The sequence below is a fragment of the Gossypium hirsutum genome, chromosome A05 (genome assembly GCF_007990345.1).
Source record: "Gossypium hirsutum isolate 1008001.06 chromosome A05, Gossypium_hirsutum_v2.1, whole genome shotgun sequence".
In the NCBI taxonomy this organism is placed as follows: Eukaryota; Viridiplantae; Streptophyta; class Magnoliopsida; order Malvales; family Malvaceae; genus Gossypium; species Gossypium hirsutum.
The window spans coordinates 41,429,757-41,451,104 of NC_053428.1; the positions used below are offsets into that span (position 1 = coordinate 41,429,757).

The 21,348-nt window shown below is 33.7% G+C and overlaps 2 protein-coding genes across 3 annotated transcripts; one reads left to right on the top strand and one right to left on the bottom strand.

Annotated features, from left to right (window-relative positions):
* Positions 1-775: 775 nt before the first annotated feature.
* On the top strand, positions 776-5,363 carry LOC107897305 (probable dual-specificity RNA methyltransferase RlmN). 2 transcript variants are annotated; one of them, XM_016822719.2, is made up of 10 exons: positions 776-1,126; positions 1,219-1,294; positions 1,403-1,467; positions 2,340-2,441; positions 2,597-2,683; positions 3,280-3,396; positions 3,886-3,989; positions 4,088-4,227; positions 4,614-4,750; positions 4,851-5,363. In XM_016822719.2, the coding sequence occupies exons 1-10, from the start codon at positions 884-886 to the stop codon at positions 5,025-5,027; spliced, it is 1,248 nt and encodes a 415-aa protein (XP_016678208.1). In that variant the 5' UTR covers positions 776-883; the 3' UTR covers positions 5,028-5,363. The 2 variants fall into 2 exon arrangements, with proteins under 2 accessions (XP_016678208.1, XP_016678207.1); XM_016822718.2 differs by having other exon boundaries at positions 813-1,126; positions 1,370-1,467.
* A 493-nt stretch (positions 5,364-5,856) lies between these two features.
* LOC107897306 (AP3-complex subunit beta-A) lies at positions 5,857-14,894 on the bottom strand. Its single transcript, XM_016822720.2, has 11 exons — positions 14,418-14,894; positions 13,878-13,954; positions 13,209-13,458; positions 12,202-12,828; positions 11,469-11,642; positions 10,513-10,639; positions 10,316-10,425; positions 9,391-9,591; positions 7,529-8,520; positions 6,852-7,121; positions 5,857-6,445 (listed from the first exon to the last, which is right to left on the bottom strand). The coding sequence occupies exons 1-11, from the start codon at positions 14,631-14,633 to the stop codon at positions 6,082-6,084; spliced, it is 3,408 nt and encodes a 1,135-aa protein (XP_016678209.1). The 5' UTR covers positions 14,634-14,894; the 3' UTR covers positions 5,857-6,081.
* Positions 14,895-21,348: the final 6,454 nt, after the last annotated feature.

A 21,348-nucleotide genomic window follows, 5' to 3' on the forward strand; every position in this document is an offset into this window, starting at 1 on the left:
TTCTTCAAATTTTCATTTCTTGACACAAAGGTATCAAATAATCAATTAGGTACCAATTTTGGGCATAATAAGGGTGCTAATCTTTCCTCATACGTAATCGATTCCTGAACCTATTTCTCGGATTTTGTAAGACCGAAATTAATTTTAATAAATCTAACATTTTATTAAAATTTGAAGTGATCCAATCACATCTAATTAAAAAAGATTGTTGCGACTCCATTTTTGTTTTCGTTTTTTAAAATAAAAAGTCAATTTCTAAAAAGGGTTTCCACGTAATCCTCCATCTAAACCCTCCACCGATCTTAAGATCCATTAGCTACAAAGAACTTATTGGCTTCTACAGGGATGTTGGCTTTGTGAGTGGAGAATTGAATCCTATTCTTCTTCCTAGGAGTTTCACGATTATCATCTTCTCCAAAGAATGCATCCTTTCAGGAGGATTATCCTCCCTTGATTTGATTTTCTTTAAGCTCTTACCCCTTAATCTATTCAGATGGGATGGATTTCCAGGGCCACCCACTACAAAGAGCATTTCAGGTCGAGATTAGAATTTTAAATATAAATATGGCCAAATGTTTTCCTCGTTTAGCACTTCATTCATTAATATTGGTATTAAAAGTAGAAATTTGATGCATTATCCACTGCATTTATTCACAAAATTTCATTATTTTAATTGGGCCAGAATATATCCCCTTAAAGCCCATATTTCTTTCGGACCATAAGAAAAACAGAAGGCCCCATATAACTATCTCAAGCCATTGATTTGGAGTAGGGGTAAATTGGTCTTTTCACTAAAGGCTGAGGTTTAAGGATTTAGCCATTTCATGAGGCTGAAACTGTTGATATTATACAGAGAGGGTTATTGCTCTTCAATTCAAAGACGATGAACGCCATGTTTGCAACCAAAATTTCCATGCTTCAGCACGTTTGCGTCGTTCCTCTCGCACGTGCCACCCGTCACCGTTCCTTCACCGTCTCCGCTTCCGCCTCCACCACCGTCACGCCGTCGCGCAATCTCACCGTCTCCTCCCCTACCTCAACCGCTCGTGCCCCTCACGTGGACCCTCGCGTCCTCCTCGGCATGTCTGAACATGACCTTCAACAACTCGCCGTCGAGTTCGGCCAGGTAATTACACAACTTAAATTTACATTCATTTATTTCACTTGAAAAATTCTCATACTGTTCTTTTTTTCCCTTTTTTTTTGTTAATTATATAGCAAAGTTACAGAGGGAAGCAACTACACCATTTAATTTACAAGAGAAAGGCAAAAGAAATTCAGGATTTCAGTCACTGTGAGAATCATTTTATATAATTTTTATTTATTAATTTGGTGAAATTTTAGCTCTTTTTAAAAAAAATAAAAACAGTGCCTCAAGCATTTAGAAATGATCTTATAAAAGCTGGATGGAAAATAGGAAGGTCTCCAATTTACCACACCGTTACTGCTGCTGATGGCACCGTTAAGGTAATTTTATGCTATTGAATGTTATATTTTGGTTGTTAATTTCTATGTTATTTGGATTTGCGATCTAGTGTATGAGTTCAAAACAGGTACATAAATTCTTAAAAGCTTTTAAATCTGTTTGGAGGATGATATCTCTTACTCTTATCCCAATGTGTGGAATATAGGTGTCAAACACATGTACTTTAATTAAAATAGAAGAGTTCGGGTAAGATAGGTATTTTTACTATTTAGTTTTTAATCCGAAAGCATAAAGTGAAAATTGCTTTGAGATGAAATAATAGATCTGAATATATGTCGAACACAGGTCTCATACACATAGGCTATAGGAGAAAGTGAAGAGATCTAATAATATAGATTAATTTTACTACTTAGTTTTAAATATGGAAGCATAAAGTAAAAACTGCATTTGAGATGAAATCAAATGTCTAAATCTATGTCAAACATAGGTCTTGAGTGCATATGTCTTAGGAAAAAATAAAGGTTGGATAATATAATTGATTTTCACTTAGCTTAAAAACGATAGCATGAAGTAAAAACTGCTATTGGAGATGAAATCAAATTGTTTTTAGAATATATATAAAAGTTAAACTATACTTTTGTGAATGATTATAATGTGTGGATTTTAGTTATTTGCTTATATTCTATTATATCTTTTACATATTTTAGAAACTTTAATGAAGTAATAAGGATGTAGCGCAAAGTAATGACTAGATATAGAGGCTCTATTTTTACTTGGTTTATCCATATTTAGATTTTATCATGAACTTCTGGGTGCTCAATCTTTTCCCTGGTAAATTAGATAATATTTTGCTTTGTGGTTCGTTGTCGGTTTTTATTCTTAATTATGTGTCTTTTTTTTGTTGATCATTCAGTTATTGTTAAAGTTGGAGGATAACAGATTGATCGAAACAGTTGGCATTCCAGTTGAAGATGAAAAGGGTTCGATGCGTCTTACTGCATGCGTATCATCACAGGTGATTTCTTTTCCGTTTTTGTGATTTATGTTTTCTGGTTCCTGTTAGGAGTTGGTTGGTGGATGATTTTCTTTGCTTAGTTATGTATTTCTGGTGTTATCCCATGCAATGCCTATTGATTGTTTTCTTGTTTTGTGTTTTATTTTGGTATTCAGGTAGGCTGCCCCTTGCGTTGTTCATTTTGTGCCACTGGAAAGGGAGGGTATTCTAGGAATCTTCAAAGGCATGAAATTATTGAGCAGGTATTTAATCCATTTCTTATTTTATTTTTTCCATGTACGTAAATGCTCTTCAACTCTTCTATAAATTAAAGAGGCTAAAATCCGGACCTTAGCTTAGTGATTCATGTAGTCACCTTTTAAGAGGTGGCTAGAAACAGAGAGTGCTCAAGGAATCTTGAAATGCACAAACTTATTAAGCATCATATAATCCATTTCTTCAACTTTTTGCTTTTATGTACATGCTTTTATAACTTTAGAAAATAAAGTGATCAAAATCCAGAATTTAACTTAGTTGGTTCGTATAGCCGCTTTTGAGAGTTGGCTAAAAGAACAGGTATTCAATGAATCTTCAAAGGCTAGAAATTATTGAGCAGACATATGATCTGCTTCTTCAATTTTCCTTTTTCATGTACATACATGCTTTTCAAAGCTCTTTCTAGAATTTAGTTCGGTTGATTTATGCAATCTCTCTGAAGTGGTGATATTTGGTAGGTTTGAGATTCAATGCTAGCTAAAGTTCTAGATTCTGGAAGAATAGAGGCTGTTTGTTCTTTAGAATTTACAACGATGACATTATGATTTGAGTAATATGTGGTAAAGACAATTTTTGTGAACAGGTATTGGCTATCGAGGATATTTTCAAGCACAGAGTGACAAATGTAGTGTTCATGGGAATGGGGGAGCCCATGTTGAATTTGAAGTCAGTACTTGACGCTCATCAATGCTTGAATAAGGTGAATTGTTTGCAAGTTGCAACTTTTTCTGGTGCAACATATTAGTGGTCTAAAGTATTATTATAGTCTGATATAAAATGTAGTTGATTCTTCTTCTTCCTAATAAAGGAAACCTTTGTTTCTACTAGGATGTAAACAATACTTTGTGTCACAGGCTACTCGGGTTCATCTTGAAAAACAATTCAAATTTTGCTCAGTTATTTTTGAGTTAAACCAGTTCAAGCTATTGAACGAGTTGAATTCGAGCATCCTAATTTTACTCAATTAAACAAGCCTAATTGATTGAGGTCAAGCAGTGTGTTCTGTATCTCAAATCAAGCTCCATCTTCAAAGTAAAACTCTTGAGCTTGAGGCGAGCTTTGAGACTCGAATTTTTAGTTAAGCTCGACCTTGTGCATCTTAAAACTTAAGTTCGATCTGGCTCAATTATGTGCTGCATTACTATTAAGCTCATTTATGATGTTTGATTAATTCATTTTTGGTCTCCAGGATGTTCAAATAGGGCAAAGAATGATTACAATTTCCACTGTGGGAGTTCCAAACACCATAAAAAAACTAGCTTCTCACAAGCTTCAATCAACATTGGCCGTCAGGTCTGTTTTATGTAAAAACTGCAACTTGACTCGAATATCTAAAGGATATTGATTCTTAAGCTTTTTCAATGTTAATTTAACTGACTTATTGTCATTAGCTTACATGCTCCAAACCAGAAACTCAGGGAAATGATAGTGCCCAGTGCAAAATCTTACCCCCTTGATGCAATCATGAAGGACTGCCGGGATTACTTCGCCGAAACCAGTCGGCGAGTCTCCTTTGAATATGCACTGCTAGGTACCTGGTGTTTCACATTAATAAGTTTCTTTCATGCCCAGTGTTGTCATTGCATGTAGTGCCACAGAAAAAACAAAAGCTCTTTGTGAATGCTTTGGTTTATCTAGGCATCACAAAAAAAGCTTGCCATTGAATTTCTTTAATTTTCTAGTTGTTGCCTTTACTAGTAAGAAAGGAGATAACATCAAATACTTCTTAACGTTCTGTAATATAAGCTGGACAACTTTGTGTATAGACATAGATATGCACATTATATATATTCAGTATTCACACATGTATTGCACCTTACTTTACTCGGGCAAGCGCTTTTTTAGCACCTTGTTACTACTTTTGCGACTTCAAGTGGTTTAAAGCTGTAATTTTATTTTATTTTATTTTTAATGCAGCTGGGGTGAATGATTCAGTAGAACAAGCACGAGAACTAGCTGAGCTACTGCATGAATGGGGACGTGGTTATCATGTCAATCTGATACCTTTCAATCCGATAGAGGGCTCTGAGTATCGACGGCCGAACAAAAAAACAGTATACCTACAACTATTTATCATTTCCCCCTCATTTCTGCCTGAAATAAATTCTTGAATTTCTTGATCATATACATTAATCCTGAATTCTATTTTTGCAGGTGTCAGCATTTGCAGGTGCACTGGAGTCTCGTAAAATAACTGTTAGTATTCGTCAGACAAGGGGTCTGGATGCAAGCGCTGCCTGCGGTCAGCTAAGAAATAACTTCCAGAAAAGTCCTCTGATTATTGAATCTGACCGCGAGGAATCGCAATCAGATGTTGCGGTTGCATATTGAATGTTGATGCCATGATTTGGGGCTGGTGCATTTTAGCCGTCAATGTTGTTATATGGAGGGGGGAGGGGGATCAACAGTTTGGGATCTTAAAATCGGCGTTAAAGGTTCATGAGTCATGAGTAAATTCACAGTCCAATCTTGGCATGGATGATTCGTGATTCAGGTGTTAATACCCTTCACCAAACCATGCGCAACCCTGGTTCTATGTGTACACAATTAAGTCTTCAACGCGGTTGATGGCAAAGGTTAATTCAAGTAGACCGGAGGGTCCTATACCATCTCTCTATTTGTGTAATAATCACACGCAAAATAATGAATAGTTTTAAATTTTCTAAATTTTGATGCCTCTAGTTTCATTTATTATTTAATTAAAATATGTTATAAGTCTTATATTTTCGATAAATTTAAAATTTAGTTCTTGTATTTTTATTTTTAAAAATTTAGTTTCTTTACTTTTTTTGATCTCAAAGTTCTAATTGTTAACATTATTAAAACTATTTTGTTAAATAAAAATTAATTATATTATTACCGGGTTATTTTTTAATTTTAAAATGTTAACATTAATAAATTTAATAATATTAATAATTGAATCTTGGAGCTTAAATTACGAAAGATGGGATTAAATTTTTTATTGAAAATAAAAGTGCACTACTAAATTTCAAATTTGTTAAAACACTAATAACGGTAAATATAAAAAAGCCACAAACTCTGCTAAAAGAACTAAAAAGAAAAGCATAAAAACAGATCATTTCCACATAAGGGGAAAAAATGAAATCATAATAATTCACAATTCGATGAATTAAAAATTCATCACTGGTGAACAACAATATGAATTAAAAAAAATTCGTTTCTCTTTTTAACTGTTCGTATTCAACCCTCATTGGAAAGAGTATGATCATATGATCCTTCAAGGATCTTTTTAATACATAATAGAACTTAAAAAGGACAAAAAAAAAAATCTAAATACAAACATATCTATCACTCAATCATAATCTGATTACTCTTCAAACATCGACAAGGTCGTCAATTTCAACCAAAACCACCAAAAATGATTTTAAGAAAGGGTAGGCTCAACTAAGAAATTTGCTATTCTGTTTAACAGATTTAGGCCGAAAACAGTTTCTTCACAGTTTACTTTAATGGATAAGTTTAATGGATCAGTGCACTTACCTTCAACGCCAATGGTAATTAAACAAGGAATCGAACTACTCAAGATTTCAGAGCTGAACCGTAAGCGCAAACCCGATGCATCGTCTAGGTTAGCAGCAATGGGCATATCGACAGATACGAGACAAAGATTTGCATTGCTAAGCATTTTTAGTGCTAAGCTCTCACAAATTGCAAGAAATTTGTCTTTGACTAACAAGCTATCCCCATTCTCCTTGTTTAGCTCCACAATGTGGTCAGTGAAAGTGCAACTGTTATACACAACAATCTGGTGAAGAATGCCGTGTAATAAAGGAACGAAACAAGTACTCATTTTACAGTATAACCTTAGAGAGGAGAAATCAATGTTAAAAAACCGGAGTGGAGGTCAAACTAGTGGGACCTCTGATTCAACTGATCGGTTTGATCAAAACTCCATTTTTTTTAAAAGAAAAAAAAAATCTATGCTGGTTCATTGGCTCCCAATGTTAAAAAACTATGTTGGACCGGATAGCCTGCTAGTTCCCAATTCAATCGATCCAAGCGGCTATGCTGGTCTGATTTTTTAATCATGGGGAGAAATCAAATTGCCATGATATTGATTTTTAAAAAAAGTTGTAAATACAAATAAATTTCAACTCAATATCCAGCAGAGAGAACTAAGAGGTGATGACTAACCTCCTTGCATATTCAAACATCCCTGGGAGATGAGATTCTTTATCGATGAAGACTTCAACATCCATTGGTAAGGGTTTTACAAAATATCCAATATCAGGCCGCAACTTAATTGGAAGCTTCTTCCCATCACAATATAAAGCTAGCTTCAAAGGCAATAGATGGTGATGAAAGCGAACTTGAAGAATCCTTCTTGTCGTCTGACCAGGTTCTAAAGAAACAATCGACTCCATCGGAACTAGTGTTGGCACATCATCAGAGGATGTCAAGGGGCTGCAGTATCAAGAAATTACGTACTGAGATAACATTGCTTAAGGCATAAAACGACTAAATGCTAACACATATCGAAGAATATAATATACAAAATGTAACACTACATGAACATACTAGTTAAACAAAGAAAGTAGAACTTCAAACTGCAGAATATGAGCTAGAGCTTCTGAAATGAGATGCTTTAACTCGTCTCCTATTAAAGAATTTAGATGACTAAAATGAAACAGAGTGAATTCAGTTGAGCTTGTAAATTCCTCTAGATTCTTTGATTACTGAAAGACTCGTCAATATATGAACATCTGAAGGAACAATAATATAGAGCTTTTCAACAATTGATCAATCAAATAGTTAATGAAAGATGCATAAACATGATATCCTGGGAACTTCAAAGACAAGAATAGATGTACCTCTCATTTACAACAGCAGTCTTGTCAGCAGAATCGAAGGCTCTGTTAGATTCCTCATCAACCAAGGTTATTTCTGATATAATCTCTGATGAACAGTTCTTAAAGAAAACTTCTATGCATACAAGTAGACGGGATATACTTGATATTTCTGATGAAAAAGAATAATCCACCTTCAAACCATTTCCACTAGCAGGGTCTAACAGTGAATAACTTTTTTGTTTAACCTGCTTTCCAACATCCCCAACAGATATTTTTGCTGATGATATTTGGACTTGACTTTGTTTTGGCAGGCATGGGTTCAATGAACCAGGCTGTTCGTCCAACCATGACTCCAGAGCTCTATTCGACATCAATTCCCCCAGATTAGCAGGAGAAGACTGAGAAACTCCATTCTGATTTTCAGAAGCATTGCCGATGTCTGAAATCTGAATCAATGGATCTGCATTATCATTTCCTTCACTAGTAAATTCACTGTCATCGCCACGATCACTGCCACTAGATTCAGTGACTGAACGTTGAGAATCATAATCAGAAGCACTTTCCTCATCTGAAGGATCTGATGATGAGCCATAATCATCTGTCCCACTGTAATCGGCCGCCCTTTTCATTTCACTCGTTCCTTCAGCCACATTGAGGTCATCAAGGAGCAAACTACAAGGCTTTGGGAGAGGCTCATACCCTGGAGCTGCATGAAGAACTATCTGCGAGAGAGACCCAGGCAGATAATACCGGTAACTAAATGATTTAGGTTTCACTTTTCTTGTTTGTCTTCCTAATATGCACTCAGCAACTATATGCAGAAGGTCGTTTCCAGGAAGATCATTTGTTCCTTCCTCCAGTCCTAGAGAGACTAAGTTGCATGATGGAAGTTTCTTCAATAAACGAGCTCGGTCACGAAGATCATAGTTCAAATCACATTCAGCCAATTCAATCAAATAGCTGAATATTTTCTTGAATGTCCACAGATCGTCTCCTGTTGCACCTTCTAGAACCTGCAAGTGCAGACAACTAAGACTTTTTCTCTGAACATTAACATCAAACAAGGAAAACTGATAAACTACAAAATGTACAACATATTAAAGATAACATGCAACGGTAACAAATTGCTGCCTCTTTTCCTATTACGATATGCTATTTGATGCAACTTGTTCAGACTGACAACCTCCATCCACATCATAAATAAAGCAAAAACTGATTAATTTGAGGAAGGGCAATGTTGTTTTCTGGAAATAATAGAACATTGCTACTCCAATGGATCAAGAATATCTTGATCTGAGAGTAGAAAATGCCAGCATTAACTTAGACAAAAGGAAAGAACTGGAAGGGCTTAGTGACAAGCAGTGGAATCATCACGCAACAAAAGAAACCAGAATATTGCATAACTCTTCACTCCAAATCAGATTAGTTTTGGTAGAACTCCTTGGACAATTGCCAGTGGAAACAATATCAATTACCTCCAGAGAATTCAAAAGATGTAGAGTATAGATGCTAATGTATATAACATGCTTGACCACATAGTAAGGTAAATATCCAGTTTGCGCATCAGTCTAATGTGTGTATCTGACATAGGAAACAAAATCATGACTAAGTTTCCAAGTTTTAGTTTTCTTTCATTTTCTTTGGAAGAAAGACATCTACTTCAATTACCATTACAAATCCTCTGACTACATAAAAGAATCCAATAGATGAATGGTGTTCAAAACCCAAGTGTTGTAAGTATATTTTTTTTAAGAGAGAACAGAGAGAGGATTCCAAGTGCTAATCTTAAACTATTTCTATGTATATAAGTAGTAAATGGAACATATTACAGAGGCAGCAACTATAGCACGTTAAAAGGAGAATATTATGGCTCCAGGAAATACCTTACACACTGTGTTAAGAATTTGAAGCTTTGTTTCTGGTGCTTCTGAAGGAAAACCCCATGCAAGATACTTCAGCACCGTGGTTAACATCCTAGGAATTATCTCACCCAAAGAGCTATATTCTCCAACCATCCAAATAATCATTGCACGAGCTGCAGGCACCTTGACTGAATCCAAACTGCGGACCAACTGAATTATAACCTTTAAAAGAAAGAAAGGAAAAGGTCAATTATCAACCAACTAATATGAACCTCTGAAAATACCACAAGGCTTATAAAGAAGTTAGAAAGTAGGATAGAGTAATAGAGAAACACGACGTAGAGCACCACTGTGGTAGCCATTCTCGTTAAACCCACCTTACCGACAAAGTAAAAGTAAATATAGACATAAAGTTGCAACAATAAGTAGAAACAAAATTCAGGAACAGCTGATGAAAGAAACATCATAAGTGAAATAAGTATGTGTTATATATTGTCCTTGACCTTATATAAAGCTTAACAATAAACAAGCAGAAAAAGCATACATTCTCATGACTTGGTGGGTCTTGCTTTATGATTGATTTTATAGACACTAGTAATTGTATCACATGCGTATGCATATGGAAACTACATATTTAAAATACACCCATGCGTGTGAAAATAACATAAAATAATAAATGAAACCTATAGTTTGAAACTAATAATGATATGATATATGCAATATTTGAACACACATGTGCGTGTGAAAATAACATATAATAAATAATGAAATATAAGGTTTGCAACTGAATAATACAATATATGCATATGTACAAAAGTAAAATAAAACGAATTAGTTTAAACTGTGAATTGAAAGCAGAAACACAAATAATTTAAATATTCAGCCAAAAAAAAAAAGCTGAAAGGCAAAGCTAAAGCTTAAAAAGAAACAAGCAAAAAAAGGATACCTTCTCATGACTTGGTGGGTCTTGCTTTATGATTGATTTTATAGACATAATAACCTGAGTCAAAATACCCGCTTCTTGATCTTCAAACCCAAAATCTTTTGTCACGAACTCTGCAAAGTTCAGCAACAGCTCAAAGAACAAGGACTAAATTCTCTAGAACATTACTAAACAACCAGTAGTAGGAAAGAGGAACTAACCCTGTCTAGTCAGAGACAACAGCCCATCTACACATATATGTGCCATTTTTGGAAGCCGTTGCACACATAGACCAATTGCAGCAACTGTATCAGCAGCGAATCGCCTGTCTGGATCTCTAATATAATCCTAAGAACAAACAAAAATATAAGTACCAATTCGTGCAATCAGGGGTTAGCATACTTGTATAACAAATGAAATTTCAACAGGTCAACTGGCCTCAAGATCATTTCTTTTGTGATACTGACTAAGAAATGGCTTAGTGTCACTCAGATGCTCAAAAGTGGAAACTGAAAATTATTGAATTTTTTCAAATCCATTGCGTCCCAATCTCTTTGTTTTTCCTAAAACATATCAGGGGAGTTACTAGTACATTTTTTTCTTTCTTTTCAGTTTTCCAAGGTTGATAGTGTAAGGATAAGGCCTTGGACAGTCAAGCACCAAAAGTACAATATACATATGGTTAGGCTAAGCAACGTCAGTAACAGGTAACTTAGATGAGCTCAGATGTGCAACCTCCTTTTAAATAGAATCTGAATAGTCATTGGTTAAAAAAAGAAAAGAAAAGAGCTGTATATTGCAAAACTAAACAGAACCAATCTGTTTAAAATTAAGGTGATCCAGAAATGGTCCATATAACACATTTAGTTTAGTTACTTACTAAGGTTTTTGCCAGTACAAAAATAATTCCAACGATATATTATCACACCAAATACACAGAAGCAAATCCTAAAACAAAATGATTTGCATAGAATGAAAAAGGCCAGAAATAACATCCTCCTCAATACTGAGGACTACAGTGATATCTTCTTCTAGAACATCTAGATGGATGTGTAGGAAACTAATTGCAAAAACCCAGAGAAAAGTTTCAATGTAACATTTATTTCTTCTGTCTTCTATATCTACAAAATGCAAATCACAAGAAGGATAGGAAATTTCTTAGGAAGGCGGCTACTACCTGAAACTCTTTGAAAATAGAAGAAATGGATGAATCTGTAGCAATGTAAGAAAGTATCTCAAGCTTCAAGGCTTTGATTTGATATGATTCAGAAGAGAAAATGAAGAAGTCCTCAAAGTATGGAGCAAAGAGAGAAGGCATTGCTTTAGCAAACACTTGAATGTTGCGTAGAACCTGCTCATGAAAAAATCAAAATAACCATTTTAGCCACCTCCCAGCAATAAACTTGAAACATAAACTAGGAAGATTAACCAAAATCTAAGAATTGGGTATACCAAAGGAAATGTCACAAGAGTAGTAATCATAGAACAATTAAAGTATGGAACTCCAATTATATAAAAACCATGTAATGTGGCATTATCCACATCACATATGCAGCTACTGGCAGTATGGATGGAGCAAGACCAAACCATAATATAACCTTAAAAAAGAACTTTGTAGTAATAATTCTTGTGTAATTCATAACATAAAGACACTACAGAATCAAAAACTTCTTGAAATTATGTTAAGCAAGAACAAAACAAGGCAAAATCTTCGATGCTCATTGAAATAGAGAACTCCACGATGAAGTAAAGCATCCAACTAAGAACATTCATGGATACATACATGTGTGCATATTTTACATCGTGTTTTTATGCACAACTACCTATCAAGTTTCATATAAACATAGAACAGTATAAAGATGTCATATTGTAAATGCATGAAATAGAAGAAATAAGGACATGTAATATACCACATATTTTGAGGCATTAGAGGATCTCAGCAAATACAAGAGTGGTTTAATGATTCTCTTAACATCCTCCTTTGGTGCCATAACCCAGTGTACACCAGCTGCTGCTAGTACCACAGCACTGTTGTTACTCCATAACAGGGGAGATGTAGAATAAAGCAGGATCTTGACATCATCATTACTTTTTCCAGATGTAAATTGTGCACCATTTAATTCAAAGGACTCCCTGTTGGCATAACTTGACCTAGATAAATATTCATCCGGACCCTCCATATAGCACCTGGAAATTGTGTTTAAAAATTCAGAATCACATGTCCCACTCAAGTCAGTGGATTCCTTAACTAGTCCAAAGTCAACATCTGAACCATCTTTTGCAGAATGTGAGCTCTCAGTACATTGCAGAGAAAACATAATGGATTCTTTCACTAGCCCATGCCTTGCAATAACATAGCGTAAAAGAATTCCAATCAAGACTATCTGACCCCACTCTTCCACATCAGGAAGAATCTCACATAACTTTCTATAATTCCTCCCGACCAAAGATAAATTATATGGACAAACAGAAGCAAATGCAGCAGCAGCAGCACCAACTACGGCAGGGGAGCGGTCATTTAACAACATCCCAACAATCTGCAAAGTATAATTAATTAATGGTACAAATCCAACCCAATCGAAATGTATTATAACAAGAGATAGATGTCTAACGTGTCATGCTACTAAAGACATCTAAAATTGAACGTCCAAGTAAAGAAGCACAAATCTATGAATGTTTATTTAGGTAAAAAAATTCCTGAAAAATGCAGGCACAAAAGATGAAAAGATATTATCTTTGCATATTGCATGTCAAATTAGTCTAAAACCTTCTGTCCAAAAATACCAAACCTTTTAAGGAAGCAGTTTTTGACTGATCTTAACAATGGAAATCGAGTCGTAGCAAAGTAAGGTCATAATAAATTGTGGAAAACATGAAAGCAAAAATAACCATGAAGAAATAAATCTATCAATTGAACCTCTTCAATTGCCAAGGTATGTTCCTCTAGGCGCAAATCATGTACTTTTGGAAGAGCACTAGCTGCACATTTTCTAACATAGACAGATGGATCTCTAGCACACTTGCCCACAGCCACCAGAACAAGAGGTGCAATAACATGAAGACGAATTCCAGCCATGGTGCGAAGTGCCCATGCTCTCACCAAGGGATTAGGGTCCCCCAAATCCTTCTGGAAACAATTAATTGACAACAATGCTTCGTTGGGACGCCTACAAAATTAAACACAGAAACATTAACAATAAGTTCAATGTACCTGCTTTAACACAAGAAATACAATCCAGGTCACTCATCACCTCTCCTTTGAGCCACTATTATTTTAAACTAATGAGTTTCCACCATCTCAAGCACTGCTTTTATTAAGAAAAAGAAAAGTTCTTCAAAATGAATTGTAATTAATTAAACTTGAAAAGTGCCTAAAAACCATGATCTAATAACTAATAACTACTCTTATCTAATAACTAATTAAACTTGATACCGTTTCTATCCAGTGCAATTAGAGATAGATTTCAAGCAAGCATGTTCTTTGTTCATACTAATATTCCCTCATTTACTAATATTGCTTCTTAACATATGGAAGCAACCATAGGAAAATAAAAAGAATATTGTAAGAGAAGTTTGCGAAACATACTTTTCAGCATAATGCAGTAGATACAAATAAACAAGTTTCTTTACTTCCAAAGATTGAGATGCCACGTTTTTAACAACCTGTAATTCAAGCAACCAGAGAGATGAAAAACATATGTACACCTCAATTAACAAACAAATATAAGATTTAAAAGTATCCATTACCAAACCCTGATTTCATATCATGAATGCAATTATGAACAGCTATCTGTATTTATCAACACTCCTAGACCCGATTCAACCATTTCTTAACTAATCAGAGTACAGCTATAAATAAAGATCCAATGAATTATAACTACAACACTCGATAGCTTAATTTTCTTTCTCAATTATCCTGTGATAAGTTCACTACACCTTCTATTAAACAATGATATTTAAACTTTCAAACACTTAAATTTATTTACACTTTCCAGAAACCTTATCAGCAGTCAAAAAGGTCCTCTGAATGAAATTACAAAATCCAGATCACTTCAATATTAAATTTTAAGTAATTTTTTCAGAGTTCATTCAATAAAAAGAAATAAAAAAATGAAAAACAAATTACCTGAGGGAAGTAATTGGAGACGTCGAAGCCTTGAGCGATGAGAGCGAGGAGTCGCTTGAGAGCCTCACACTTCTCCGAATCGAATTTACTATCTAAAAGCGGAGCTATGCTGACGTCATCCGGATCGTCGTAGAGGTGAGCATCGGTTCCGATCCGGAACACCATCGTCGACGCCTTGCTCAACGTCTCCGCAGTCGCTCCGAACTGTGGAAACATTTCCGATTAGTATTTCCTTTTTTCTTCTTTACACAAATTAAGAATTCATCAAAATTGAATTTGAAAAATTAATTTCAAGGGGGAAATTGAGAAGGCTTTGTGATCTCTTGATGTACAAAGCCTTCGACGGAGTGAGCAAGTGCGGAGCTGGATATGGGATGATTGGTTAGCAGGATAAAGTTGATCCCATAGAGGATTATGATGACATACAATTTTGGAAAGGAAGCCGAGAAAAGGGTTTTGAGTGTTTAGGTCCGTCGAGATTTACTACAGGTTAAATTCTGCTATTAATCCTTGTACTTTGAGAAAGTTGTGAATTTAGTTTATATATTTTAATTTGATCAATTTTAGTTCTTATACTTTTAGAATTAGTCAACTTTAGTTCTATACTTTTTGAATTTTAAAATTTTAATATTGACTCAAACACTAGAAATTGAATATGTTTTGTTAAACTCAATGACTAGTCTTGTACTATGCATATAGTTGTAGATTTAGTTTATATTTTCCAATTGGATCATTCTAAATTCTTATACTTTTCAAATTTTGAAATTTCAATCTTGATGTAATTACAATATTTAATCCATTAATTGGACTTTTAGTGATGAATATGTGGAACTAACAAGTTAACATGACATTACACATATGATGATATGTTTGCTACATCATATTTTGAGAATAGCATAACTTAATGAATTTAACCATTATCATTTGGTGAGGACTAAAATATTAAAATTTGAATAGTACAAGGACTAAAAATAATCAAATTAAAGTACAATGATTAAATCCACAACTTTCATAAAGTACAAGGACTAATAGTAGAATTTAAGCTTTATGATATAATAGGTCTTGATGAAAATCAATTTGATTATGCTACCATTTTAATAATTTATATTTTTATAATTTTTTAAAGAATTAAATCAAATGTTTATCAATAGGGGACAAAGTGTAATTTTACCATGTATTAACTTAAAACTTTATCAATTTTAAAGGGCTAAAATATAAATTTATCATTTTAGAGGGTCGGGGTCCCTACCAACCCCCTATCGTTGCCCTTGTTTATAACGATCATTGAAATAATGCAAAAACTTAATTCAGTTGGTTTCCATTAAGAAAATACTTAATTTAGTTGACTGTCTTGATTTAAACTAGTTCAATGGTTAAACTATCCACTCAAGTTAGAAAGTTCGTCCGAAATTAGAGAGGGTTTGGACAAAAATATTAACCTCAGAAAATAAGATTAAGCAAAAAAAGTAGACCTGTTTAAAATATGGGTCAAACTTGAGTTCAAATATTCAAGACTCGAGCCCAGTCTGCTTGAATCACTTTCTATATTATTTAGATTAAATATATAGTAATTTATAATGCTATAATGCAAACATTAAAAAAAGTTAAGTGGCTTAAACGAAAACATATAAATATATTGGATATTAAATTAAAAATAATAGGGTAAACTACACCAAATGTCACTAAATTATTAGTAAGTTTACGATTTGGTCACTCAATTTCAAAAAGTTACAAAATGATCATTTCACTATTTGAAAGGTTTTTTTTAAGTCACCATATTATTCAAAAGTTTTTATTTAAGTCACTAGTTGTTAAGTTTCTTTTTTAAGTTTGGTTAGTGAGCTCCAAGTGACGATTCGATGACCGGTACAATGGATCAGTATCCATTAACAAGTAGAAGAACATACCTTCAATTCAAGTTGATCCAGCAATTAGTGTCAAAGATCGAAGAAAAAAGCTGCTTGGAGTTTGGCTCGCAAACTGGTGGCATTCAAAGTTGTTTCTTGAAAAACAATAAATTGTAGAAGAGAAGAGAAAAAGAGCTTTCATTTGGTGCAGGCCGTGTGAACAAAAAGAGCCATATAGTAGCGATTTTAACAACTCAGTGACTTAAATGAAAACTTTCAAATAGTTTAGTGACCATTTTATAAATTTTTAAAGTTGAGCGACCAAAACATAAACTTACTAATAGTTTAGTGACCTTGGGTATAGTTTGGCCAAATAATATGATTTTTAAAAAATAAAAAATAACATAAGTGGATCTAAAATGGACCGATGTTAGCTGTTTATAAATATGAGTAGGCTTAAGTAAAAATTTGACCCATATTTTGAGTCATGCTAAACTTGAATAAGTATAAAATATATTAATATCATGTTTAAGCCCAAACTAATTCATAAACATCTTTATTAAATTAAAGTGGTGTTTTAATTATTATTTTTTAAAATGATATGAAGTGGTCAAAAGCCAAGATACTCATACATCAAAAACCAAAAGTCGAAATGAGATCCCCTTGTCCCTTTCCGAAAATCTGAAGAAAACCTCACAAAAAACCGAACTTTTAGGCAACCCACCCTTTATTCTACTTCCATTGTTATCTTTTTTCATCAGATCTATATCAGAGGGGTCCTTAATGGAGTACTTAGTAGAAAAGAAGCTGTCAAATTCTCGTAATTTTTATCTTCCAACTCATTTCCAACACCGGTCATAATCCTTCTATTTTCTTCGTGTTTTAAAAAAAGTCTGGAAAACGTAGCGGAAAATAAATTTAAGGAAAACTAGAGTTTTAAAAAATTTCCAAAAACAAGATTTTGGTTGTGATATCTAAAGTAATAAATACTTAATCAAAATTGTACCTCTTCAATTCGTCTAGGATGAGCGCTTCGATTGAGTAATCTTCTTCGCTATCCTTAAGCTAACGTCTACCGAGTGTGGGTTCACTTCGAATCAGAAAATTTTTACAAAAATTACTAGTGGGGTAATTTAGTAATTTCTCTAAAATTTTGGGTCAAGTTGTAAATCAAAAAAATATCTCTAGAAATTTTCTGGAATAATAATCTCTTCAGAGAATTTTCTCTACACAACTTTCTCTTAAATTCAAGTGTGTGTAAATAATGACCCAATGCTTTCTTTATATAGGGAGAATTTAGAGAATTCAACTATGATTAAATTTAAGGCTTGCTTAGCAGTGCTTAAACAAATACTTCTGGCTCTAAAAGCACTTTTGGAAAAAAATGCTTTGCTAAACAAGCTGCTTTTGGTTGAAATTTTTGGTTTTTAAAAGCACTTCTAAAAAGGAGAAGCTAAATTTTTTAACTTTTCCTCTCCCAAAAGCACTTTTGTTGCTTAATTACTTTTTCACCCCTCCAATAATATAGTATTTTCCTTCTTTTTTTTTCTTAGTGCTTAATTACAAATATATTAAAATTATTAATTAAAAATAAAAAAATATTTTTTAAAATAATACAAACGTGTTAATATCTAATTACAAATATTTAAAATATAGCTTATATATTGTAATTAAAATTTTTAAATAATTAATATTTATTGGTTAAAAATATTTAAAATTTATATTTCATATATTAAAATATTAACAAGTTTAATAATTTTTTTATATTCTTACTAAAATATAATAATATGAAATAATTAAAATATTATTTAAATGTATATTTGTTACTTGATAACAACATGTTTAAAATGAACATTTTATTTCTCAAAAACACTTTTTGACAGCAATATTAAACACTCAAATTTTAAATCAAACTTTTCAAAAGTATCCAAAGCACTTTTCCACAACATTTTTCAAAAGTATTGCTAAACTAGCCCTTAATCACTTTAATATTAAATTAATATAATATTAAGATAATCACTTTAATATTAAATTAATAAAATACTATTAAGATAAGTATTAAATTTAATTTAATATTAAACTATTAAAATAATATTATTTTTGGAATAGTTAATCTTAAATCAAATTCTCTAGTAGAGTCTCAGTAGGAGTGTAACACTTCTACTGCTCAATCATCATGACCAACCGTTGCCGACCACCGGGATGCTGCCGTCTCAACCACCGGCATCGTCGTGTCCAATGACGCAGGTGCGACACCCTTACGGCACCCCGAGCCAGTTTGGCTGCTGTCGGTCCGGTCCGAGTTAGTGACGACCTGACCGATCCGGTCTAGCCACCAGTTAGACTGTTAGCCTGGTTTTACATACCGAGCTCAGTTCGATTAGTTTTGGGTCTTGGTCTCGGTTTGGGGTCCCAGGTCCGCTTAACGATCTCAGATCCAATTTTCAAGTTTAATTACCTATTGGGCCAATTGTCTGACTTGAAAATTAATTTCCAAAAATAGCATTTTAATTTTACATGATCAAAATTAATTTTTTCAAAAATCACTTAGATTTTCCAAATTAATTTTTCAAGAAAATTATTTAATCAAATTCTCTAGTTGAATAATTCTCACAACCACCTAATTTAATTCCACATCGAATAAATCAACTCAATTAAATTGTTCCCAAAGTCTTAGAATTTTCTTTTGATTCAAATGTAGTCCAATCAAGCTTTTGTTGAGCTAGCGGAGGGACCAATTCGACATATACAATTAGGCTTTAGTGATTGCAATTATATCCAGAAGCATCGTTCCAATAATTCGCAATTACTTAATCATGGAGTTAATCCACAAAAAGTACCATGATTGAAAACTCCTTATTGTATACTCTTTACGAAAGCAATTCATCCAACTGCTTTGTCCAATGACCTTGTCACGTGTGCGTTACCCTCATATGATATCCTTGATTCCTTTGAGTTAAATTTGTTTACTCAATACAATCCCATTTTATCTCATTGTCACCATCATGTTTTCTTAATGAATAATATGAGCACTATCAACAAATGATTGTGATAAATTGCTCATTCGAGAACAATCAACCTGTGGCCACGTTACATATTTATCAATCCACACAATGCCAATGAGAAGATATCATTAACTCTTTAATTGAGTTATGAATTCCACTGTTGCTAGTAAAGCCATGCCATACACCAGTCATGTACCCAACATACTGACTATGGGCTCGATCATCTTTAGAGCATAAGCATCCACTTATATTAAAGCACATGAATTGCATACGCATGGTCAGTGACTAACTTAGGATTTAGGTTGATCACACCATGAACATCACAAGTGAATTAATTCACAACCAGATTCAAAATTAATTCATCTTGGGTCTAGTTTAATGTATCATTCGACCAATGAATACATCTATGTCTCTACTCGTGAGTCAACTGCTCCGATAGCCAAGACTAGCCATCTCCTTAATTGGAATTGTAAACAACATAATAATCCTTCTCAGTATTTGAATCAAATGCTCACTTTGATTATTTTACGGGATTATGGACTCATTTAGATAATTTAATGAAGTAAGTTGTCTTTCTGACAATGTAAACGTTCTTTACAATGCCTAAGTTGTCTTTCTGACAATGTAAACATTCTTTACAATGCCACTGATCTTCAGTTTGAACTTTAGACAATCAATGAGCTAATATTTGCTTGTCACAATGTCACTATGCATGCAAAATATAAAAGACAGAAAATAAAAAAGTCATAGTAGTGAAATGTGAAATTAATTTTATTTATTTATTCATCGTTCAAATAAATAGAAAATAGTTACATATTTACTACAATATGGGGCACATTTCCCAATACTTCGACCGCTGATTATGTTTTTTGGGGGGCTTCCTAGATCCAAACCCTTGTTTATGTCTATTGCTTTTCTTCCTCTGCCATCATATGCACTGTCTGGTTCGCTTTTCGTCCAACAAAATAGCAAATGAAGTTTTCAAACCTTTGTGCTTTTTCCTTTATTTCTTGTATAATCGCCGCGATATATAATTTATCCTCAGTGTTTGATTAGATTTTTTTAATGGCGGTCAAGGAATCCCCTTCTACTGCCAAGTTGTGAAACCCTAGATCTTCAGCTACTAACACTGCTTGAAGACATGCAATCGCCTTTTTCATCATTGCATCAGCTACAAAATGGTTCTAGTAAGTGCATGCTGCCAAAATAGACCCTTCACAGTCTCGAAATATAATTTCTGTTACCGAAACTAGTAAGTTTTTATTATTCGCTGCGTCAAAATTGCCTTTAACCTTTTTTATTCTTGGCAGTTTCCAAGTAATATCATATTGATGTATATTTTCTAAACCTCCCGAGTCTATAAGATTACTCTCTGCTTGGAATGCCTTGATAAATATGATTAGTCTTGCTGTTTTGTTTTTCACCCTAGTGATAGGCTTTGTTTCTCTGGTACCATACTACCCATAATGTTCTTGAAAGTCTTGTACATTGTTCTTCATCTATGTTATTGAATAGATTGGCTAACCACGGTTTCCATTATTGTCTTTGGCGGCTGGTGGAGCCATCAATCCTTACCCCTTGTAGGGTATTTTGACTATTGCACAATCTCAGAAAATGCAACTGACCGATTTTTCCTCTGACTGACAAAGTGGATAGTTCACAACTTGCAGCTTCCTTGACTGGAGATTGTTCAAAGTAGGGACATAATTATGTATTATTCTTCATATTGTTATTTTTATCTTACTCATAATTGGCAAGTTCCATAATCTGTTGTAAAAGTTCTGTAGATTTGTTGGTTGTATTAAATCTTCCCTTTGTGTTGCAGTTTCTGTAAGCAACCATTTGTAATCGCTTTTAGCGGAATATACCCTTGTATTATCCCCTCTCCAAATCCTGATATCCTTGATGTCAACTCCAGCAATTGGGATAGTTTGGATTCAATTTGCTTGCTCCTCATCAAAGATTTTTCTTTAGGACATCTATTCTACAGGCACATTGATCAAAATTAATTAAATCTGCTACCACTGTATAATTGATATTGATGTTCTGACCCACTATTTTCCTTGTCCAGGTCTCGGA